General features: G+C 45.1%; 1 protein-coding gene across 2 annotated transcripts; it reads left to right on the forward strand.

Annotated features, from left to right (window-relative positions):
• Positions 1–7,291: 7,291 nt before the first annotated feature.
• Positions 7,292–23,227, forward strand: LOC115083519 (gastrula zinc finger protein XlCGF26.1-like). 2 transcript variants are annotated; one of them, XM_029587395.1, is made up of 2 exons: positions 7,292–7,345; positions 21,548–23,227. In XM_029587395.1, the coding sequence occupies exons 1-2, from the start codon at positions 7,312–7,314 to the stop codon at positions 23,146–23,148; spliced, it is 1,635 nt and encodes a 544-aa protein (XP_029443255.1). In that variant the 5' UTR covers positions 7,292–7,311; the 3' UTR covers positions 23,149–23,227. The 2 variants fall into 2 exon arrangements, with proteins under 2 accessions (XP_029443255.1, XP_029443256.1); XM_029587396.1 differs by having other exon boundaries at positions 7,309–7,345; positions 21,551–23,227.
• The last annotated feature ends 2,114 nt before the right edge of the window (positions 23,228–25,341 follow it).

Here is a 25,341-nt window from a genome sequence, read left to right on the forward strand (position 1 = left end):
GGTGTTCAGCAAGGGATGGTAGCTCAGTGAGTATGCCTCAGGTATCTCCTGGTTTGGATACTTCTACTCTCTCATGGGTAGAATTTTTCCAGGGATTGCAATCCTTTCTTCAGGCGCAGTCCTCTGCCTCATCTAATGCTCCCAGGGCAGAGTCACAGCTGGGGACCTCTCTGCCTGGTCCCACTGTTAAGCCGTGGAGTACGCCTAAAACGGCAGCTGGTCTGCCCAATGGGGATCTGAATGGGCGGATGATGCTGATCCTGACTGTCTAGAGGATGGAGAAATTACCCCGGGATTAGGACTCTGCTATGGTTCTTTCATAGAGATGAATTGCTGGCCCTGATTTCTCAGACCTTGCAAATGCTGGGAATACCCAGAACAGATTCTATGTCTGAGCCAAGAAAAAATCCCATTTTGATTTCCTTGTGTAAAGCCTCTTGATTTTTTTCCCTGTGATGGAGGCCATTCAAGAATTTGATTGATCTTGAGTGGGGCGCCCCAGAGGCTAATTTCAAAGGGGGTTGGATTTTGGAAGGCCTGTAACCTCTGGATCCAGTGGTGAAGAGAGTGTTTATGTTTTCCAATTTGGATGCACTTGTATGCTCAAGTCTCCAAGTGGACAACTGTTCCCATGGAAGGAGGAGCGGCCTTGAAGAATGTACTCGATAGAAGGATTGAGGCCATCCTTAAACTAGTACTTGAAGCGGTTGCAAGGACTTTTCAGATCGCTTCTTGCTGGTGGCTCGTTCTTGTTTGCTTCTCTCTCAGGCGGTTGATTACTCTCTGGGGGTGAACTCCAGGGTAGTTATGGAGCCAGCAGTCGCCGTTTTGGCAGACGCAAGCTGCGAATTGGCCCACACTTCGGCCAGAGTAATAGCAGCCAGGCTTCAGTTAAGGCTGAGAAATTGGTCAACGATTCAATTTTGAAATCTAATCTTATGAAATTGCCTTATAAGGGATTGCTCTCGTTTTGCAGCAAGCTGGAGAAAATGGAAAATAAGTGGGGTGAGTCCAAGGTTCTTTGGTTGCAGCAGATAAGAAATAGACGCCACGCTCTTTCAGCATAAGAGGTCGTGCCAGGAGATATAAACGTTTTCAATTCTACAGAGGAGTGGCCTTTCAGAGGTTTCAACCTTTGGGTACGCCTCTGTCCTTTCATCCCAGGCAGCCCAGACAGGGTGCAGGCTCGGGTAGTGGAGCCCCCCGAGTTTCCCAATGAAGGTGTGCTGACACACCCCCAGGAACAGGAGATAGGGGGTCGCCACTTTTTTTTTTTTTTTTGATCTGAGTTGGGTTGAAATCACGTAAGACCATTGGGTTCTGGAGGTGATAAGAGATGGCTATGCACTGGAGCTTCGCTGTGTTCCTCGGAAAGTTTTCTTGGTGTTTCTCTGCAACTCTCCGCAGAAGAGACAGGCAGTGGAGTGTACATTGTCGAGACTCCTCAGCCTGCGGGCTGTGGTTCCAGTGCCCACGTCTCAAGAAGATATGGGCCGAGATTCAATTTATTTCATTGTGCCCAAGAAGGAGGACTCTATTTGTCCCATCCTAGATCTCAAGAGGGTCAACCATCATGTGCTTGTGACTCATTTTCACACGGAAACCTTGCGCTCAATGATAATGGCAGTACAGTCGGGGGGAGTTTCTGATGTCTCTGGATTGTTCCGAGGCATCCCTGCATATTCCCATTCGGCTAGAGCATCAACGATTTCTACTTTTCACGGTTTTGGGGTGTCGTCATCATTTTCAAGCACTACCTTTTGGTTTGGCCACTGTGCGCAGAACTTTTTCCAAGGTCATGGTGTGGTGGCGGTGGAATTGGGAAAGGATTAGATTCTCAGACCTAGAAGACTGGCTGATTTGGGCCATGAATCTGGAAGAGAGCTTCCGGGTCTTGCCCAAGGTGATCTCCTTGTTGCAGAAGCTAAGTTGGGTGGTGAACCTGGCCAAGAGCAGTCTTCAGCCATCAGAGTCACTAGTTATCTTGGTGTTCTGTTCGACACGAAGCAGGGCTGGATGTTCCTGCAGAGGGCCGTATTCAGAAGCTGATGGCGCAGGTGTGTCTATTAACAAACACAATATGTCCGACAGTATAGTCTTATCTACAGGTACTCTGATTGCATTGACCCTAGAGGTGATGCCATGGGCGAGGGCATATATGTGGCCTCTGCTGTCTCGTTGCTCAGGACTATTCGATTCAGCTTTACCTACCAATTGAGGTCTGCATACAAGAACATAATAGATTGCCATACTGGGTCAGACAAATGATTCATCAAGCCCAGCATCCTGTTTCCAACAGTGGCCAATCCAGGCTACAAGTATCTGGCAAGTACCCAAATATTAAGTTATTCAAATTTGATCATATTATGATCACTATTGCCAAGCGGCCCCACCACCGTTACCTCTCTCACCAAATCCTGTGCTCCACTAAGAATTAGATCTAAAAGTGCTCCCCCTCTCATCTGTTCTGGAACTAATTGCGCCATAAAACTATCATTTATTCCATCCAGGAACTTTATCTCTCTAGCAAGTCCCATGTTACATTTACCCAGTCAATATTGGGGTAATTGAAGTCTCCCATTATTACTGCACTACCAGTTTGGTTAGCTTCCCTAATTTCTCTTAGCATTTCACTATCCGTCTCACCATCTTGGCCAGGTGGACGGTATATACTCCTATCACTATACTCTTCCCCAACACACATAAAGATTCGATTGTACATTTAGTCTCATACAGTATGTTTATCCTGTTTGACTCTATGCCATCCCGGACATAAAGCGCTACACCCCTCCTGGGAGCTCCTCTCTGTCATTGCGATATAATTTGTACCCCGATTATAGCACTGTCCCATTGGTTATCCTCCTTCCACCATGTCTCTGACATGCCAATTACGTCTGTCATCATTCACTGCTAGACACTCTAATTCTCCCATCTTACTTCTTATACTTCTGGCATTAGCATACAAATATTTCACCTGCAGTGGTGGTTACAAGTGGATCATTTAAGAAAGGGGGTTTCCCTAAGATCCTGGGACTGGCTAGTACTCACGACAGATCCGAACCTCCAGGGTTGGAGAGCTCACTGCCAGGAGATGACAGCGCAAGAGTGCTGGAGTACAGAACAGTCTCTGGAGCATCAGTCGGTTGGAAGCCCGTGTGGTCTGGTTGTCAGGCTTACAATTCGGTGACCGATTGCAGAGTTGAGCCATCCAGATAATGTCAGACAATGCAACAGTGGCTTACATCAATTGGCAGGGAGGAACCAAGAGCCAGCAAGTGTTGCAGGAAATAGCCCAACTTGAGGAAATCTCAGCCTCACACATTGCAGGAAAGGACAATGTGAGAGCCGAGCTCATCAGACAGTTTGGATCCAGGAGAATGGGAATTGTCAAACAAGGCATGTCAGCTAGTAGTGGATTGCTGGGGCCTTACGTTTCTGGATCTGCTCGCAATGCAAAGGTTCCTTGCTTCTTCAGACGCAGGATAGATCAAAAGTCATATGACATTCTATTAAATATGACTCCTGCTGCCAGCAATGAGGATGGGAGGGTAAGTATCGCCAAACTGTAGGAAGCCTATGCAGCTGGGGGGCTGCCTGCTTGCACTGATACTGGCAGTAGTCTATGTCTCTCTTCATCTGCTATTCAATGCCATGCTGTGCTGCCGTGCTCCCCAAAATAGCTTTGCATGCCACTGATGGCATCTGTGCCTTAGGTTGCTGACCACTGATGTAGTGGGACTAGAAAAGGTACAGAGAAAGGCAACAATAATGATTACAGTGATGGAAGAGCTTCCTCATGAAGGAAGGATAAACGGGTTAGGGGTCTCCTGCACGGAGAGGAGATGACTGAGAGGGGAAATGAGAAATTGTATAAAATCATGAGGGGAGTGGGACAGGTAACGAGGGGATCGTTATTTACCCTTTCAAATAGTACAAGCACCAGGAGACTTGCCTTGAAAAGATTTCTTTATGTTAAAACAAATGTAAAGAAATCTTTTTCAGTCAATGCAGAATTTAACTCTGGAATTTGTTGCCTGAAGATGTGATTAATACCAGTGGCATAGGTGGATTTGAAGAAGGTTGGATGGGTTTGAGGATCGGCTTCTGGGGGTGAGCAGCAATAAGGAAGGGATCTCCCCATCAGGATCTTCTGGTGTTGCCAGTTTTGTAGGGGAATTAGCTCTGGGTGGTAAGAATGCCGGAATATGCAATCAGACTTGCAAATGAAACCAAATAATTTTTAGAGGCAGAAAGTCACCTACATAAGCTAATATTTTATTTATAACGACTACAGATATACAAATTACAGCCCTAATCAGCTGCTGGCACGTGATTATGCAGGAATATAGATATTTTACATTTAGTAGGGATCGTTGGAGATGGGATAGATAACCAGAAAGCAAAGTTTGTTCCGTATTATTCTTGCAAACAGTGTGTCAGGACTTGCTGGCAGTTGGCCAGACTGCTTCTCGTGGATCAGATGGACGGGGAGGCCAGGTGGTCAGTCTGCACCCATGCTTGCTTTGGCATGATGGTGGCTCCTCCATAGTTTCACAGACTGGGATTGTTATATCTTTTCTCCCTGGTTACAAGTGATGTATAGACAGGGGAGGCGTATGCTGGGCTATTTCTCTGAACGTTTCCTCTTTGCCTTGTTTGGAGATGCTCTGCCATTGTTGCGTCTTCACAATGGTCTGACTCTCCGGTTGTTGTTGGTTCCGTGAATAAGGAAAGGTCTTTGAGTCCTTGGAGGTCTGCACATCTTACACATCTTACAATTCCTCTTTCACTGTTCTCAGCTCTTCAGCAGTTTTCCAGCTTCCTTTTCCATGTTTGTCAGTTCTGTAATTAGCATGAGTTTTATAAAGTCCGTCGCCAGCCAGTAGATTTGGACCTGGAATCTTATCCCTGTATTACTTGCAAAATAATAATTGTCCCAGGATACTGAGGGAGCTCAGAGATGTGCTGGCGGGTCCGCTGTGTGACCTGTTCAATAGATCCCTAGATACGGGAGTGGTGCCGAGTGATTGGAGAAGAGCGGTGGTGGTCCCGCTTCACAAGAGTGGGAACAGAGAACAGGTTGGTAACTACAGACCGGTTGGCCTCACTTCGGTGGTGGGAAAAGTAATGGAGTCACTGTTGAAAGAGAGAATAGTGAACTATCTACAGTCGGGAGAATTGATGGACCAGAGGCAGCATGGATTCACCAGGGAAAGATCCTGTCAGACAAATCTGATTGACTTTTTTGACTGGGTAACCAAGGAATTGGATCAAGGAAGAGCACTCGATGTCATCTACTTGGATTTCAGCAAAGCTTTTGATACAGTCCCGCACAGGAGATTGGTGAATAAAATGAGAAGCTTAGGAGTGAGTGCCGAGGTGGTGGCCTGGATTGCAAACTGGTTGACGGACAGAAGACAATGTGTGATGGTAAATGGAACTCTCTCTGAAGAAAGAGCGGTTTCAAGCGGTGTACCGCAAGGATCGGTGTTGGGACCGGTCCTGTTCAATATCTTTGTGAGTGACATTGCGGACGGGATAGAAGGTAAGGTTTGTCTTTTTGCGGATGACACTAAGATCTGCAACAGAGTGGACATGCCGGAAGGAGTGGAGAGAATGAGACGGGGTTTAAGGAAGCTGGAAGAGTGGTCGAAGATATGGCAGCTGAGATTCAATGCCAAGAAGTGCAGAGTCATGCATATGGGGAGAGGAAATCTGAATGAACTGTATTCGATGGGGGGAGAAAGCCTGATGTGCATGGAGCAGGAGAGAGACCTTGGGATGATGGTGTCTAATGATCTGAAGTCGGCGAAACAATGTGACAAGGTGATAGCTAAAGCCAGAAGAATGCTGGGCTGCATAGAGAGAGGAATATCGAGTAAGAAAAGGGAAGTGATTAGCCCCTTGTACAGGTCCTTGGTGAGGCCTCACCTGGAGTACTGTGTTCAGTTCTGGAGACCGTATCTCCAAAGAGACAGAGACAAGATGGAGGCGGTCCAGAGAAGAGCGACCAAAAAGGTGGAAGGTCTTCATCGAATGACTTATGAGGAAAGATTGAAGAATCTAAATATGTATACCCTGGAGGAAAGGAGGAGCAGAGGTGATATGTTACAGACTTTCAGATTCTTGAAAGGTTTTAATGATCCAAAGACAACAACAAACCTTTTCAGTCGTAAAAAAAAATCAACAGAACTAGAGGTCACGATTTGAAGCTCCAGGGAGGAAGACTCAGAACCAATGTCAGGAAGTATTTCTTCACGGAGAGGGTGGTGGATGCCTGGAATGCCCTTCCGGAGGAAGTGGTGAAGATCAGAACTGTGAAGGACTTCAAAGGGGCGTGGGATAAACACTGTGGATCCATAAAGTCTAGAGGACGTGAATGAAGAGTGGGTGGCTTTCGGGTATGACGGCTACTGCCTGGAGATAATACCCTTATTCAATATACATACACACGGTTAATGCAACTCCAACATTGCTCTAAGCTTCAACGGCAAGAGGAAATGTAGAAAAAAGGATTGCATTCACAAAAAGCGGGGAGTAGCTTGCTTGTTATGGCGGTTACTACCCCAAACCAAATAAGCCTGATACTTCACTTTCAATGCATATCCAGCATAAACCTGCTTCAACAGCAGGGGAGAAAGACCGATTCTTCACGCATATCCAGCATAGCTCTCTGCTTCAATGGCAGGGGGAATGAAGAAAGGTGGATCTATATACAGACAACCAACAAGGACTGAATTACATAGTCAGGGTAAACAAATAAGCATGGGTGTAGCTTGCTTATTGCGGCGGTTACTACCCTAACTAATTAAGCTAGATATTTCACTTAGATGTGGTTCCAACACTGCTCTCTGCATTAATGGTGGGGGTAGAAGGGAAATAGAACCAAAAGGTTACTAAGAACCAAGAGAAACAGATAAGTATGAGAAAAAAAAAAGTGCAGAGCTTGCTGGGCAGACTAGATGGGCCGTTTGGTCTTCTTCTGCTGTCATTTCTATGTTTCTATGTCACAGAACTACACAAAGCACAACACCGGGTCTTCCAAGTGACATGGATCAGTCATTGAGAGGCAGGAGGCTGAGCTCATTGGAAGATTGGTCTGACCCAGCATGGCCTCTCTTATGTTTCTTCAGATAAATATGAGAATAAATCCAGCTGAGATCTAATGCACGCTGAGCCCCTCCTCGTGTCTCTGAGTGTTTCTGGTTTGTGTTTCAGGTGCAGGTGACGTTTGAGGACATCGCTGTCTATTTCTCCCAGGAGGAGTGGGGGTATTTAGATGAAGGGCAGAAGGAGCTTTACAGGGAGGTGATGAAGGAGAATTATGAGACCCTGCTCTCCCTGGGTAAGGATTGTGTTATCTGAATCTTTATCAGACACAGGGCCTGATTTACTGAGGGTCATTTGTGATTTTTATTTCCTGGCTTTCCTTCACTCCAGAAATTTCAGAACATAATCAGGAGCTGCCCAGCTCTCCCTCTGCTTTAGGATGGGAGCAGATGGGACCCTAAGACCTCCCTGTGTGTATTCCCGGCTCCCTCCCCTTTATATCAGAGACAGCGCCTCCTCCCGTTCTCTAAGCAGGGTTACAAACATGGGCTCGTATGGTTTCTCTTCCCGCCCTTAAACGTTTCTGCTTTTTATTGAATTCCCTCTGGGGAACAGCAGCAAAGGCCTGAATGAAATAAAAGTGCAGAACATCCCATGCTCTTCCCTGATCTCATTCCCTAATTATTCAATCAGAGAAGCCGATGAGCTTGGAAGGGCCTGGCCTACACTCGGTGAGCCCAAGCTTCCCCAGACCCTGTAATCTGCTGACATTTCTCAGTCTTTAACTGTAGCAATGATTCCACTAATGTCCCCATCACAGATGTCAGAATAACTGAGCTGTGTGGAAAGAAAGCCCAAGGCAGAGGAGGATGGACCACGTCGGGCTCTGTGAAGGAGCCTTGGCTATCAGTGCTCGCTGCTGGTGTGTGGTGGTAACGCCCTGATCTCCCTCTTTGTGAAGCTCACGTGCTTTGGATTAGTAACAAGATGAGAGGGGATGAAGGGGTGAAGCTGACTAGGAGTAAATGGAGGCGGATGTGAGGACCCCAGAGAGTGGATGGGTGGAATGAAACCTCGAGGGGTTGTTTGGGGGAGGGGGGGTGTTGATCTGAATGGGAAATCCTACTGATGACTGAACAGAACTCTCAGTGGAGCTCCAGGGTGAGGAATGGGGAGAGGTTTCAGGAGACAGAGGCTGGAGGATAAAAGGAGGAGAAAGGGAAAGGCAGAGAAGAAAGTTAAAAACAGAAAGGAAGAGGGTGAAGGGAGAGAAGGAATGAAGGAATAAGAGGGAGAGAGACTAAAGAAGGTAGAAGATGGAGAGGGAGGCACAGGGAGGGATGGAAGGAAGAGGATGGAGGAGGCACAGAGGGAAGGAAGGGAGTAGATGGAGAGAGTGGGGAGGGAAGGGATAGGCTCTAGAGGGAGGCAGGAGGAGGGAAGGATGGAAGAGTATGAGAGAGGCAGAAGGAGGGAAGGATGGAAGAGTATATGAGAGGCAGGAGGAGGGAAGGATGGAAGAGTATATGAGAGGCTGGGAGGAGGGAAGGATGGAAGAGTATATGAGAGAGGCTGGGAGGAGGGAAGGATGGAAGAGTATATGAGAGGCTGGGAGGAGGGAAGGATGGAAGAGTATGAGAGAGAGGCTGGGAGGATGGAAGAGTATGAGAGAGGCTGGGAGGAGGGAAGGATGGAAGAGTATGAGAGAGAGGCTGGGAGGAGGGAAGGATGGAAGAGTATGAGAGAGGCTGGGAGGAGGGAAGGATGGAAGAGTATGAGAGAGGCTGGGAGGAGGGAAGGATGGAAGAGTAAGAGAGAGGCTGGGAGGAGGGAAGGATGGAAGAGTATGAGAGGGAGGCTGGGAGGAGGGAAGGATAGAAGAGTATGAGAGGGAGGGAAGGGTGGAAGAGTATGAGAGGGAGGCAGGAGGAGGGAAGGTGGAAGAGTATGAGAGGGAGGCAGGAGGAGGGAAGGTGGAAGAGTATGAGAGAGAGGCTGGGAGGAGGGAAGGGTGGAAGAGTATGAGAGGGAGGCAGGAGGAGGGAAGGTGGACGAGTATGAGAGGGAGGCAGGAGGAGAGAGAGGCTGGGAGGAGGGAAGGGTGGAAGAGTATGAGAGAGAGGCTGGGAGGAGGGAAGGAAGATAGATCAGAGAAAGGAATAAGGCCCAGAGTGGTATAGTAAAACTGAAAGTGGACAAGGCCATGGGGCAGGATGAGGAACATCTCAGGATACTAAGGGAGTTCACTGATGTGCTGGCGGCTCCGCTGAAAGACCTGTTCAATAGATCCCTGGAAACGAGAGCGGTGCCACGAGATTGGAGACGAGCGGTTGTATTCCTGCTTCATAAGAGGCGACGGGAACTACCGGCCAGTTAGCCTCACCTCGGTGGTGGAAAATTAATGGAGACTGCTGAAGGAAAGGATAGTGAAGAACTACATTTCATAGCATCCAATCAGATGAATCCAGAACAAGTGGGTTATGCACCTCTACCAGCAGATGGAGACTGAGCCAACTGACATCACTTGAAACTTAGCCGGCACGGTTTCCTCCCCAGAGAGGACAAACAGCCTTTCAGTTTCAAAACATAACATTTATTAAGTAGCTTAGAGATCTATAGGAGCTGGCAGGATTTGTTTATTTCATGCATGTATACAAAAGTTAAAATTGCGGAAACCGAAGGGAACGAGATTGTGGTTCCTCCAGGAAGTAAACGGAGCCGATTACAGAATATACTGTTTGTCGTGCAATGCTGTTTGCTCATTGTTTTCAATTTGCATTAGTCTTTTATATATTGTTAAACATGGCTCACACAATTTTCCCCTCTCCCCTCTCTCATCCCTTACATTTGCTGGTACTTTTCCTTCATGTGCCTCTCAGACATCATATATTATGCTTACTCAGTACTTTTATTGTTCTTGTAGCTTCCCTGGCACCTTCTTATCTCACATTCGCTCTGCACTCCCATGCTGTTCTCAGCCTCAGTTCTGTCTCTGGGCTGACAGTTACATTTGGCTGACAAGTACATTTTTTCTCTTTGGGCCATTTTATTCCAGTTACTCGTCAACATGGGGCAGTTTTCTTAAAGCAGTAATTGACCCATATCCATATATATATACACCCCTGCAGTGACATCAGCCTGCCAGTGTTCTCCGTCTCCAGCAGATGGTGGATGTGCATTTCCCTACTGGGAAGCTCCTAGCGTGTAGCAGATGGACTCAGGACCAATGGATATAGTGTGCTCCTGATAGCAGTTGGAGACTAAGTCAGATTTCAATCTGACGTCAGCACTACATATGCCCCTGCAGGAAGCTCTGCTCTTCAGTATTTCTCTGTCTCCTTAGCAGTTCGGGACTGTGCACACGCTTGCACAGCGTTAGAAAATCCAAAACTAGTACAGGGATCCGGCTCCACTGATGGTATTCTGCACCTCTCTATCCCCAGCTCGGCCCCTCCTCAGACGGGGCCCTCAGGGAACACCGCTGGGTTCAATATGGACCCAGGAACCTTTTTCCTGGTTGGAATTCTTTAAAGGTCTGCAAACCTTCGTCCAGGTGCAGTCGGCACTACCAGTGACACAGCCACAGCCTCCACTAGGCCCCTCTCGGCCTCCCAGAGATGTGCCTCCCCCAGACAAAAGCCTCACCTTAGGGGACACTGACACCTCGGAGGAAGATCAAGACTCCCTGGAGGAGGGGGAAATCCCTCCAGGAATGGAACCATACCAAACCATGATGCGTCAAACGCCTTCTGAAAATCCAAATACACTACATCTACCGGTTCACCTTTATCCACATGTTTATTAACCCATTCAAAAAAAGTGAAGCAGATTTGTGAGGCAAGACTTCCTTTGGGTAAATCCATGTTGACTGTGTTCCATTAAACCATGTCTTTCTATATGCTCTACGATTTTCATCTTGAGAATAGTTTCCACTATTTTTCCCGGCACTGAAGTCAGGCTCACTGGTCTATAGTTACCCGGATCGCCCCTGGAGCCCTTTTTAAATATTGGGGTTACATTGGCCACCCTCCAGTCTTCAGGTACAATGGATGATTTTAATGATAGGTTACAAATTTTAACTAATAGATCAGAAATTTCATTTTTTAGTTCCTTCAGTACCCTAGGATGCATACCATCCAGTCCAGGTGATTTGATACTCTTTAGTTTGTTAATCTGGCCTACTGTATCTTCCAGGTTCACAGTGATTTCGTTCAGTTTGTCTGACTCATCACCCCTGAAAACCATCTCAGGAACTGGTATCTCCCCAACATCCTCATTAGTAAACACGGGAAGCAAAGAATTCATTTAGTCTTTCTGCAATGGCCTTATCTTCCCTAAGAGCCCCTTTAACCCCTCGGTCATCTAATAGGCCAGCCGACTCCCTCACAGGTTTCTTGCTTCGGATATATTTAAAAAGGTTTTTATTATGAGTTTTTGCCTCTGTGGCCAACTTCATTTCAAATTCTTTCTTCGCCTGTCTTATCAATGTTTAACACTTAACTTGATAATGCTTATTTTTTATCCTATTTTCTTCAGATGGATCCTTCTTCCAATTTTTGAAGGATGTTTTTTTTGGCTAAAATAGCCTCTTTATCCTCACCTTTTAACCATGACGGTAATCGTTTTGCCTTCTTTCCACCTTTCTTAATGTGTGGAATACATATGGACTGCACCTCTAGGATTGTATTTTTAAACAATGTCCATGCTTGTTGACCACTTTTAACCTTTGCAGCTGCACCTTTCCGTTTTTTTCTAAATATTTTCCTCATTTTATCAAAGTTTCCCTTTTGAAAGTTTAGTGTTAGAGCTGCAGATTTACTTATTATCCCCCTTCCAGTTATTAATTCAAATTTGATCATGTTATGATCACTGTTGCCAAGTGGCCCCACTACCCTTACCTCTCTCACCAAATCCTGCGTTCCACTAAGAATTAAATCTAAAATAGCTCCCTCTCTTGTTGGTTCCTGAACCAATTGCTCCATGAAGCAATCATTTTTTACATCCAGGAACTTTATGTCTCTAGCAAGTCCTGATGTTACATTTACCCATTGAATATTGGGGTAATTGAAATCTGCAAAAAAATTAGTGGAAACAACAACAGGCTTGCTGACACCTTTTAGGCTATAATATGTAAATTATTTTGGTTTCCACTAATTTTTTTCCTGATTACACTTATGTGGTATACCACTGACTCTCCTATTTGATTAGGTAATTGAAATCTCCCATTATTATTGCGCTGCCAAATTGGTTTGCTTCCCTGATTTCTCTTAGCATTTCATCATCTGTCTGACCATTTTGTCCAGGTGGACGGTAGTATACTCCTATCACTATACTCTTACCCAGCACATATGGGATTTTTACCCATATAGATTCTACTGAGCATTTAGTCTCTTGTATGATCTTTATCCTGTTGGACTCTATACCCTCCCGGACATAAAGTGACACACCCCCGCCAAGTTGATCCTCCCTATCATTGCGACATAATTTGTACCCTGATATAGCACTGTCCCATTGGTTATCCTCCTTCCACCAACTCTCTGTGATGCCAATTATGTCAATCTCATCATTTGCTGCTATACACTCTAATTCTCCCATCTTACTTCTTAGACTTCTGGCATTGGCATACAGACATTTCAAAGTGTATTTTTTGTTTGTATTAACCTGTTTTTCAGTTGTTAGGGATAATTCGGAAATCATTAGCTTCGGTGTTTTTTTACATATAGGCACATGGACTATGTTTGCATTTAATGGAACCTCTCTGTTCGGATGCCCTAACTCTCCTGTTTCATTAGTATCCTTCAAGGATACATTTCTCCAAACCATGCACTGCTGAGTGACTGTCGGCTTTCCCCCTTGTTCTAGTTTAAAAGCTGCTCTATCTCCTTTTTGAAAGTTAGCGCCAGGAGTCTGGTTCCACTCTGGTTAAGGTGGAGCCCATCCTTTCGGAATAGTTTCCCTCTTCCCCAAAAGTTTCCTCAGTTCCTTAGAAAGCTGAATCCCTCTTCCCTGCACCATTGTCTCATCATGCATTGAAACTCTGGAGCTCTGCCTGCCGCTGGGGACCTGTACGTGGAACAGGGAGCATTTCAGAGAATGCCACCCTAGAGGTTCTAGATTTCAGCTTCCTACCTAAAATCCTAAATTTGGCTTCCAGAACCTCTCTCCCACATTTTCCTAAGTCGCTGGTGCCCACATGTACCACGACAGCCGGCTCCTCCCCAGCACTGTCTATAATCCTATCTAGGTAGCGCGTGAGGTCTGCCACCTTCGCACCAGGCAGGCAAGTTACCAGGCGGTCCTCACATCCAACAGCCACACTGCTATCTACATTTCTAATAATCGAATCACCAACTATGATGGCCGGCCTAACTCTTTCCTCCTGGGCAGTAGCCCTGGGAGACTTGTCCTCAGTGCGAGAGGACAATACATCACCTGGAGAGCAGGTCCTTGCTACAGGATCACTTCCTGCTACACCAGGGTGATGTTCTCCTACTGGGAGACCTTTCTGATCCAAGGCAGCACTGGGGCTGCCAGACTGGATTTGGGACTTGGCTACTATGTCCCTGAAGGTCTCATCAATGTACCTCTCAGTTTGCCTCAGCTCCTCCAAGTCTGCTACTCTAGCCTCCAGAGATCGGACTCGTTCCCCGAGAGCCAGGAGCTCTTTGCACCGAGTGCACACATACAATCTTTCACCGGCGGGTAAAAAATCATACATGTGACACTCAATGCAAAAGACTGGGAAGCCCCCTCTTGCTGCTGGACTGCTGCCTTCATCTTAGTTTTATTGAGTTCCTAGTTAACTTTAGGATACTAAGGGAGTTGGAATGAGGGTACTTTAAATTTACAGGTGAATTTACTAATTAATCAGCTAGTGTCCTACAAGGGGATGATTAAACTTTCAGTAAGGGCTGGTACAATAGTATGATTTAGGTAAGACCCTGATTTTTAATGAGAAAGTGTCTCGTGTCTAAAAATCAAGGGTTGCGTGGGTGGGAAAGACAGACACTAGAATTAACTATCTCTGGCTTGCTTATTACCTCAGACACACACACAAGCCATAAAGAGTATATCCCTTAATTTCATCTTTCACCAAACTTTTATAAGCCCAAAAAATTCTGAAAACTATACTTACCAATCCTCTTATTCATTTATTTATTTATTTTATTTAAAGAGTTTTATATACCGTTGCATGGACAGATCCATCTCAACGGTTCACAGTTAATCATAGTAAAAAGTAGAAGGAAAAGTAAAAAATACAATTATTATGTTATAAATATACATAAAAATCTAGATCTTTAAAACTATAAAATTACCAAAAGATAAAAAAGTAAAACAGAATAAAAATTTAAGACATATTAAGAAACTCTAAATCTCCTATATTAGTTTTTCTCATCTACATATGTTTGCTGGAACAGCCATGTTTTTAGTTCTTTCCGAAATTGTCTCTTATCTAGCTGTAATCTCAGATCTGGTGGCATTTTGTTCCAATATTTAGGACCTGCAATCGATATGGCATGCTCTCTTACTTCACATAAGTGGACTTGGCTATTCACTCAAGCTTTCCCTGAGAGTTAAAATCTGGTGAAGCGACAGACGATATACCTACCTATGTACATATGTTCCTGATTTATGGTTCCCAGTTACATTTAATTGAGTTTATGAAAGTTCTCTTTAATAGTTTTCCTGTATACTTGTGTTAATGTATTCTGCCTTGAGGCGACTGTTTTAATGTATTTCCACCCTGGAGGCGACTGTTCAGTTCCTTGTAAACCAGTGCGATATGTATTCTTTACAGGAACATCAGTATATAAAAATTAAAAATAAATAAATAAATAAGTGGGTTGAGCTGATGTTCGGAATTGAGAGTAGTCCCTTAGTTGATGATCTACACACCTCATCCCATACTCAGTCTTCTCACCCCCCTGAATCCCTCACTCCACTACTTCCTCCCACCCCACCTTCCCCCCTCCCTTCCCTCATCCCCCCCACCTCTATTCCTAAATTACCTTACCAACAAGTCCCTAATCCTAAATTTATTTTATCAACAACACATTCATGTACATATGTTATTTTCTATAACCTTTTGTTATATCCTATAACCTTTTGTTCCATGTACCACTGTTATAATATGTTATAATTGTTGTTTTTTTTTTGGTTACCATGTTATAATGTAAAATAGGGCGGACTACGCCCTATTCTCTTGGTTATCTGGAAACCGATGTGATATCTCGATTGAATGTCGGTATATAAAAGAAATAAATAATAATAATAATAATCTCAGGTCACATAGAAATGATGGCAGAAGAAGACCAAACGGTCCATCCAGTCTGCCCAGCAAACCTCGCACTTTTATTTTTTCTTCTCCTCATACTTATCTGTTACTCTTGGCTCTTAGTAACCTTTTGGTTCTATTTCCCTTCCACCCTCACCATTAATGTAGAGAGAAGTGTTGGAACTGCATCTAAGTGAAATATCTAGCTTAATTAGTTAGGGGTAGTAACCGCCGCAATAAGCAAGCTACACCCATGCTTATTTGTTTACCCAGACTATGTAATTCAGTCCTTGTTGGTTGTTGTCTGTATATAGATCCACTTTTCTTCATTCCCCCTGCCATTGAAGCAGGGAGTTATGCTGGATATGCATTGAAAGTGAAGTATCAGACTTTCTCCCCTGCCGTTGAAGCAGAGAGCTATGCTGGATATGTGTGAAGTATCAGTCTTTCTCCCCTGCTGTTGAAGCAGAGAGCTATGCTGTTGAAAGTGAAGTATCAAGCTTATTTGGTTTGGGGTAGTAACTGCCGTAACAAGCAAGCTACTCCCTGCTTTTTTGTGAATGCAAATCCTTTTTTCCACATTTCCTCTTGCTGTTGAAGCTTAGAGCAATGTTGGAGTCTTAGAGCAATGTTGGAGTCGCATTAACCGTGTGTATGTTTATTGAATAAGAGTATTATCTCCAGGCAGTAGCCATCATTCCTGCGAGCCACCCACTCTTCATTCACGTCCTCTAGACTTTATGGATCCACAGTGTTTATCCCACTCCCCTTTGAAGTCCTTAACAGTTCTGGTCTTCACCACTTCCTCCGGAAGGACATTCCAGGCATCCACCACCCTCTCCGTGAAGAAATACTTCCTGACATTTGTTCTGAGTCTTCCTCCCTGGAGCTTCAACTCGGGACCCGTGGTTCTGCTTATTTTTTTCTGACGGAAAAGGTTGTCGTTGTCTTTGGATCATTAAAACCTTTCAAGTGTCTAAAAGTCTGTATCATATCACGTCTGCTCCTCCTTTCCTCCAGGGTGTACATATTTAGATTCTTAATTTCTCCTCATAAGTCATTCGATGAAGACCATCCACCTTTCTGGTCGCCCTTCTCTGGACCGCCTCCATCTTGTCTCTGTCTCTTTGGAGATATGGTCTCCAGAACTGAACACAGTACTCCAGGTGAGGCCTCACCAAGGACCTGTACAAGGGGATAATTACTTCCCTTTTCTTACTCGATGTTCTTCTCTCTATGCAGCCCAGCATTCTTCTGGCTTTAGCTATCGCCTTGTCACATTGTTTCGCCGACTTCAGATCATTAGACACCATCATCCCAAGGTCTCTCTCCTGCTCCATGCACATCAGGCTTTCTCCCCCCATCGAATACAGTTCATTTGGATTTCCACTCCCCATATGCATGACTCTGCACTTCTTGGCATTGAATCTCAGCTGCCATGTCTTCGACCACTCTTCCAGCTTCCTTAAACCCCGTCTCATTCTCTCCACTCCTTCCGGCGTGTCCACTCTGTTGCAGATCTTAGTGTCGTCCGCAAAAAGACAAATCTTACCTCCTATCCCGTCCGCACTGTCGCTCACAAAGATATTGAACAGGACCGGTCCCAACACTGATCCTTACGGTACACCACTTAAAACCGCTCTCTCTTCAGAGAGAGTTCCATTTACCATCACACATTGTCTTCTGTCAGTCAACCAGTTTGCAATTCAGGCCACCAACTCGGCACTCACTCCTGAGCTTCTCATTTTATTCACCAGTCTCCTGTGTGGGACCATATCAAAAGCTTTGCTGAAATCCAAGTAGATGACATCGAGTGCTCTTCCTTGATCCAATTCCTTGGTTACCCAGTCAAAAAAGTCAATCAGATTTGTCTGACAGTATCTTCCCCTGGTGAATCCATGCTGCCTCTGGTCCAGCAATTCTCCCGACTGTAGATATTCACTATTCTCTCTTTCAACAGTGACTCCATTACTTTTCCCACCACCCAGTTACCAGCCTCTTCTCTATTCCCACTCTTGTGAAGCGGGACCACCACCGCTCTTCTCCAATCACTCTGCACCACTCCGGTTTCTAGGGATCTATTGAACAATCTTATTGTAGTATTCAACCAATCTATCATATCTCCGTATAGAATTTTATGGATGATACATAATACCTTAAAAATTATTCTCTGTTGGGGGCGGTGTTGAGCAGCCGATGAGAGCAGTCGCGTAGCTGCTGAGTTCCGCTCCCCCGAAAGCCCTCTTCCCGCCGAAACCAACGCAAACGCAGCAATTTTTTATACAAAATTCTTTAAATAGCACCCGCTTTTGCCTATACTTCAGCTCCGATGGCCACGAAGCGGAGACCAGCAGATTTGCGGCAATATTCTTATGGCAAGTTAGCCCCGGACCCTGAACAAGATGATGGCCCCGACGGGGACAGTGCCGCGGGCACTGATGAGAATTTACTGGCACCGCTTGATTCGAATGCAAGTACCTCTGCTGCTACGGAGGGCACTCCCCTCACCCGTGAGGAAGCGAGACAATGGTTTATTGAACTCCGGGGTGATATGAAGCAGTACAAACGTGAAATTATGGACTCGGTGGCAGAAGTGAAAGAAGGCCTAGCAGCCCTCGGGAATCGGGTGGATGACATTGATACTCGGGTCGACTCCCACGGGGAGGCCGTAAATACTGTGTATTCTCAAGGGCTACAACAACACAGTGCAGATATCACAGCGCTTCAAGAAAAAATCGAGGATTTAGAAAACAGGAACTGGCGCCATAATCTACGCATCAGGGGGGTGCTGGACACCCAGGAGTTCACTGATGCCACGTTGGTGGCCCAGCAAATTTGCCTGCACATACTTTCAGAACATCAGGATAGCGCTAATGAATCTCTGCCAGCACTTTCAGAAATATTATTGGATCGTGCCTTGGGGCAGCGCAGAGACAAGCAGCCGCGGGCTTTAGTAATCTGCTTCCACAGTTTTCAGCTTAAAGAGAGAGTTTACTCTGCTTCCCGCTTACTGAAGGAGATAACTTGGAAAACCCATCGTGTTACCATCTTTCAAGATCTGGCCCCTGTCACGTTGCAAAAGCGGTACGAGTTGCGAGACGTGACCATGGCCCTCAGGGACAAGAACATAAAATATCGGTGGACATTCCCCTTTGGCCTGCTATTTCAAGCTCAGGGGGGTGACTTACAAAATTAAAAATAAAGTGGAGGCGGCTAGAGGCGTTTACTAAAGCGCAGATTCCTGCGTCATTTCAGGCGCCCAAGATGGCGCCACCGCCGGATAGACTGGACACGGCCCCCCGATGGCAGCGAACGGACAAGGGAGGGAAGAGACTTCGGAGACGGTCTGATCTTCGCCGCTCGCCACCGCAGGACCAAGGCTGATTTATCCTGAGGGGAGGATTTACCTCTTGGACTGCCTGATATGGAGCAATTTCGATTGCTTTCTGCAAATGCAGGGTCTTGCCATTTATTGCACACGTGGCAGGGCACAGTGGACAATCAGGTGCGCTTTGCGTTGGATTTACAGTTGTTTTATATAAGCTGTTACGGTTATAAGCAGTTATCAAGCTTACTTGTTTGTGTTTTTCTACTTGGCGGGGTGGGGGGTTGGGGGAGGAGGAGTGGTGCACACTGGTGACCGTTGGGAGTCGGGTGTTCACGGCCTCCATTTCAGGTGTCCCGTGGAGACTTGGCAGGACACAGTTGGATTGATGGGAAACACACTGGGAGTCACAGGCCTTATTGGTATTCTGGGATTAGAGGGGATGATTGGGGGGATTTTCGTTTTTAGTAGGTCCTATTTTGAGAGCGGGGGTATTATCATAGCGTTGGCTGCACTTTGTACTCACTATGAGACATGGCTACTAAAATCTTATCCCTTAATGTGAAGGGGTTGAACACCCCGCGGAAACGCTTGTTGCTCAATAGAGAGCTTCAGCGACAAAGGGCGGGAATAGCATTTATCCAAGAGACACATGTCAGAAAGCACCATGAAAGGTTACTAGTCTTCCCTTCATACCCTACCTGTTATTGGGCAGCCAGCTCTAAAGAGCAGAACTATGCTGGGGTGGGCATTTTATTCTCAGCTACATGTGTTTATGAGGAGTTATTTAAATTGATAGACCCTAAAGGAAGATATATTTTCCTGAAAATTAGGGTGGGTAAAAATATAATATCCCTGCTCAATGTTTATTTTCCAAACACGGATCAGATGACCTTTCTGCACCGCATTGATGAACTCTTATTACAGCACTTAGAAGGTGATTTGGTATTGGGGGGTGATTTTAATGCTACCTTATCTCCCTCCTTGGACAACAGCACAGGCACTAGTGCCGTTCTCAGTTTTAGGTCTAAGTGGCAGGGCTTTCTTGATAAATGGTGCGTGTTAGATATCTGGAGACGGAGCTATCCACACTCTAGATCTTATTCCTTTTACTCCCATTCTCATGGCACATATACTAGGATTGACTATTTTTTCGTCTCTACCCAGATGCAAAATAGGGTACGGAAAACGGAGATAGATCATATTACATGGTCTGACCATGCCCCAATATGGCTAGAAGTTGACCTACAGGACGCTGCACCTGGGTACAGACCGTGGAGACTGAATGAGGGCTTGCTCAAGCATCGGGATTTTGTTGCAAAGATAGAAACACATCTGACACTCTTTTTTCAGGAAAATAAGATGGGGGATACGAATCCCATGATAATATGGGAATGCTCTAAGGCTGTGATGAGGGGTCTCTTTATCTCTCAAGCAGCATATTGCAATAAGACACGGGAGGCAACCAGGCACAGCCTTCTGGCAGAATTAGGGGCCCTCACTAAACAGCATAGCGCCACCTCCTCAAACTCTGTTTATCACCGCATACTACAGATTAAGGATAAACTTCGGTCCATGGATGATGAAGTTATTAGCCATCATATGCTTCTGTTAAAACAGAAATTCTTTGAGGGGGGGGCAATAAAGTCGGGCGGTATTTGGCACAAAAGTTGCGGGCTACAAGGGCCCAGGCGAACATCGCTAAAATAGTCACCTCAGAGGGTTCTACTAACACCACGTCGGAGAGTATACGGCACGCTTTCACAAATTTCTATGCTCAGTTATACTCCTCTGATGGTGCGATTTCTGATGCTGCCATTATTGACTATCTGGCCTCTGTGCAGTTGCCTTCCCTGTCTGACTCTCAGAGGGCATATCTAGATAAGCCTGTTGAGCCTGACGAGGTGCTTGCTGCCATTAAACACTTGAAGCCCGGTAAGGCCCCAGGTCTCGATGGTTTTACCGGTAGTTATTACCGCAAATTTTCACATCTCCTAGTGGGACCCTTGACGGACTCATTTAACTCCCTCCTACAGGGGTCGCTCATTGGACAGGATGCTAATACTGCAGGTATCACGGTGCTACCTAAACCAGGCCGTGATCCCACCAAATGTAGTTCTTTTCGGTCCATCTCGCTAATTAACATAGACCTTAAAATCCTTGCTAGAGTCTTAGCAGCTCGACTCAATGGGGTCTTACCCTGTTTGGTACATAATGATCAGGTGGGTTTTGTCCCGGGGCGGTTAGCGGCGGACAATGTCCGGAGGATAATAGATATTATTGATCTGGTGCACACTGACGGGGTGCCAGCTGTCCTTCTCTCCCTAGACGCAGAGAAGGCATTTGATTTAGTGCACTGGCCATTTCTCTTTCAGACGTTACACACCGTGTCATTTGGCCCTTCTTTTGTGACCTGGCTGGAGAAATTGTACAGCCAACCTTTAGCGCGAGTTAAGGTTAATGGCAGCTATGGCACACCGTTTGCAATCCAGAGGGGTACTAGGTACAGTCATCCTGAAATGGTGACCTGTAGTGCTTAGAGAAAGGGTCCTCATCAGCTGGAAGTGGCCATGGGTTGTAGGCCGTAGCCAAGGACGATCAATGCACTGCCTGGGCTGAGTTGAGAACCAGCATAGCTGGCAATGAAGGCTCGTGGCCACTTTTATCCCAATGGTGGTCAGTTCTGATTAAACTGAAAGTCTAAATGAGGAGAGGGAAACGGCCGAGCCACAACATCACACTTCACACATAACTTGACAGAATCTTTTCATCAATCCACCTGCAATTCTGCAAACATCAGAGATCCCCATGTGCTTAATGTGTGACTCCTGATCCCTGGTTACTGGGCACTTTCCTTAGTCGTTAATACACAATTAATGCTTTCTCTTTATATCCAGCAGATGGAGAAGTCAGACAGGAAGGGGAGAAGAAGGAGAATCGAGAAGAACGTCCTACAAAAGTGGAACAGATCCCAAAAGAATCAGGAACTGGCTGTGAGAATGTTTCCCAGGGGACTAAGAAGAGAAAAATTAGAAAACAAAATCAGGAATCAGAGGAGAAGCCGAGCGACGCTGCAGGAGCCTCGCCGGATGCAGTCCCTGAGTGTGAGGGAAGGGACAGGGAGCTCACAGATGTCCCTGAGCACCAGAAACAGCCAAGAGCAGAGAGACCCTTCCAAAGTACTAGTGATCACATCACTTCTGACCACCACCAGAGAAAAGGGAAAGAGAAGAAACACTTAGTGATTGTAACCTGTGGGAAAAAGTCAGGAAGAAAACCACTTTTGAGGGGAGTGAGACCATTTACATGTACTGAGTGTAGTAAAGCCTTCATGTGGCGGTCATATCTCTTAAGACACCAGAAAATCCACACTGGGGAGAGACCTTTTAAATGCACTGAATGCAGTAAAAGCTTTAATCAGAAGGTACACCTCGTAAACCACCAGAGAATACACACAGGAGAGAGACCATTTAAATGTACTGAATGTAATAAAGCCTTCATTTGGCAGTCAGGTTTCATGAAACATGAGAAATTCCACACGGGGGAGAGACGTTTTTCATGCAGGGAGTGTAGTAAAGCCTTCATGTGGAAGTCAGATCTCATAAATCACCAGAAAACCCACACAGTGGAGAGACCATTTATATGCACTGAGTGTAGTAAAACTTTCAATTGGAAGACAAGTCTCTGCCGCCACCAGAAAATCCACAGACGGGAGAGAGCATTTCAATGCACTGAGTGTAGTAAAGCCTTCATATGGCAGACAGGTCTCATAAACCACCAAAAAAACCACGCAGGAGAGAGACCATTTAAATGCACTGAGTGCAGTAAAGCCTTCGTATGGGAGACAGATCTCAAAAAACACCAGAAAATCCACACAGGGGAGAGACCATTTATATGCACTGAGTGTAGTAAAACTTTCAACTGGAAAACATGCCTCATAAACCACCAGAAAATCCACACAGGGGAGAGAGCATTTAAATGTACTGAGTGTACTAAAAGCTTCACTGGGAAGACAGCCCTCCAAAAGCACAAGAAACTCCATACAGGGGAGAGACCTTTTTCATGCAGGGAGTGTAGTAAAGCCTTCATATGGAAGTCAGATCTCATAAATCACCAGAAAACCCACACGGTGGAGAGACCATTTATATGCACTGAGTGTAGTAAAACATTCAAAAGGAAGGGAGATCTCATAGACCACCAGAAAATCCACACAGGAGAGAGACCATTTACATGTACTGAGTGTAGTAAAGCCTTCATGTGGAAGACAGCTCTCAGACAACACCAAAAAATTCACACAGGAGAGAGACCATTTAAATGCACTGAGTGTAGTAAAGCCTTCATATGGAAGACAGATCTCAGAAAACACCAGAAAATCCACACAGGAGAGAGACCATTTAAATGTACTAGGTGTAGTAAATCCTTCACTCGAAAGAGAACCCTCATAAACCACCAGAAAAGTCACATAGGAGAGAGACCATTTAAATATCTCATAAAATAAGAGAAGGATACGCCAAACTTATGACTCTTAGAAGAATAAAACCACTACTACCAACTTCCGCTCAGTATTACAAGCCTTAATTTTTTCCAGCACTGACTACTGTAATGCCCTCCTATTGGGCCTACCATACACCACAATAAGACCACTACAGATACTACAAAACACAGCTACAAGAATTCTAACTGGTAAAAGAGAACATATCACCGAAACTTTAATAGAACTACACTGGTTACCCATTGAACAAAGAATACAATACAAGACTTTATGCACTATACATAAATTAATACACGATGAAAAAGCAGAGTGGATGAACACAGCCCTCCACGTACATACCTCCCACAGAAACCTGAGATCAGCAAACAGCACTGCTAACTATTCCCTCAGTTAAGACAGCCAGACTAACCCAAATAAGGGATAGGGCCCTATCCCTAGCAGGACCCCAATATGGAACAATATGCCTTTAGAAATCAGATTGCAAAGTAACCTCAAACCTTCAGAAAAAATTTAAAAACATGGCTATTTAAACAAGCATACCACAAAGAGAATTGAGAGGAGAACCCAGGGAAATGTTGGTAGCGTTCAGTCAAACTCCCACACACACACCCCTTTTTTTCTCAATGCGTGTGTTTCTCATTTTTGTATTCTAATTATTTCCTTTTTATTTTTTAAACAAAGAACTAGAGTTAAGTAGTACTTTATCTTATAGCTGAGACAGAGAAAACTGGACATGACTTATAACACCCATCAAATAATATTTATTATGAAACTATGTTACAGTATTTTTGATGGCACCTGTTTAATTGTTAGAATTCTAGAAACTTTACACATCATATAGTCATGTGCCCTATTGTGAACCGTTGTGATGGCCCCCGCTTAACGACGGTATAGAAAAGATTTTAAATAAATAAATGTACCGAGTGTAGTAAAACCTTCATATGGAAGACAACCCTCATGAAACACCAGAAAACCCACACAGTGGAGAGACCATTTACATTCCCTGAATGTAGTAAACCTTCACATGGAAGACAAGCCTCATGATACACCAGAAATCCACACAGGAAAGAGACCATTTAAATGTACTGAGTGTAGTAAAACCTCATATGGAAGATAGATCTCATAAATCACCAGAAAACCCACACAGCGCAGAGACCATTCTATTGCAATGAGTGTTGTAAAATATTCAAAAGGAAGGGAGATCTCATAGACCACCAGAAAATCCACACAGGAGAGAGACCATTTAAATGCGCTGAGTGTAGTAAAGCCTTCATGGGGAAGACAAACCTCATAAAACACCAGAAAATCCACACTGGGCAGAGAGCATTTAAATGTAGAGTGTAGTAAAACCTTCAAGTGGAAGAAAGCCTCATAGTCCATCAGAAAATCCACACTGAAGAGAGATCTTTTTCATGTACTCAATGCAGTAAAAGTTTCAATTAGAAGGCACATCTTTCAGATACTAGAAATTCCACACAAGGGAAGGACCATTTGCATGTATGGTGTGTAGTAAAATATTTAGTCGGAAGACAAGCCTTACAAATCACCAGAAAATCCACACTAGGGAAAGACCAGTTTATTTCCCGTCGATAGCAGGGCTGAATTAGCCATGCTGTCATGGGAATCTATCATCAGGTCCTGGGAGGCGGAGCTTGTCAAAGCAGAGATTAGAGCTTTGCTCTCTGCGGCTGCGCGTGTGTTCCTGCGCAGGAAAGTAATGGAATCTCCTCAGTCTGTTCTTTCCGCGCGGGATCGCACGCGGAGCTGTCCTTCTCCTCAGCGTTAATAAACAAAATGTCAAAATCGGGGTTTAAACCCTGTACTTGCGGCAAGGTAATGTCGGTCACGGATGGCCATGACCGATGTTACTGCTGCCTAGGGCCAGATCATAATCGTGAAGATTGGGAATATTGTTCAAGGATGTCTCCAAGAGCCCTGAAACAACGGGCCTATAGGCTTCATATATCTTTTGACTCCATATTACCAAACAATAAAGGAGTACCAAACTTTAAGCAAGTTCACAATAGAAACAGAGAGAAATCATTCTTAACCAAAATTGAGAGATTACGGAGTATATACCATTTTCCCCTACAACTATAAGGAAGGTGTTAATTCATGCTCTGCTACCTGGTTCCTTCAATTCTCTAGGTATTTCACTAACTGTTCAGGTTCATAATAAACAAATTTTTCACCATCAAC

Source organism: Rhinatrema bivittatum, chromosome 2 (genome assembly GCF_901001135.1).
Source record: "Rhinatrema bivittatum chromosome 2, aRhiBiv1.1, whole genome shotgun sequence".
In the NCBI taxonomy this organism is placed as follows: domain Eukaryota; kingdom Metazoa; phylum Chordata; class Amphibia; order Gymnophiona; family Rhinatrematidae; genus Rhinatrema; species Rhinatrema bivittatum.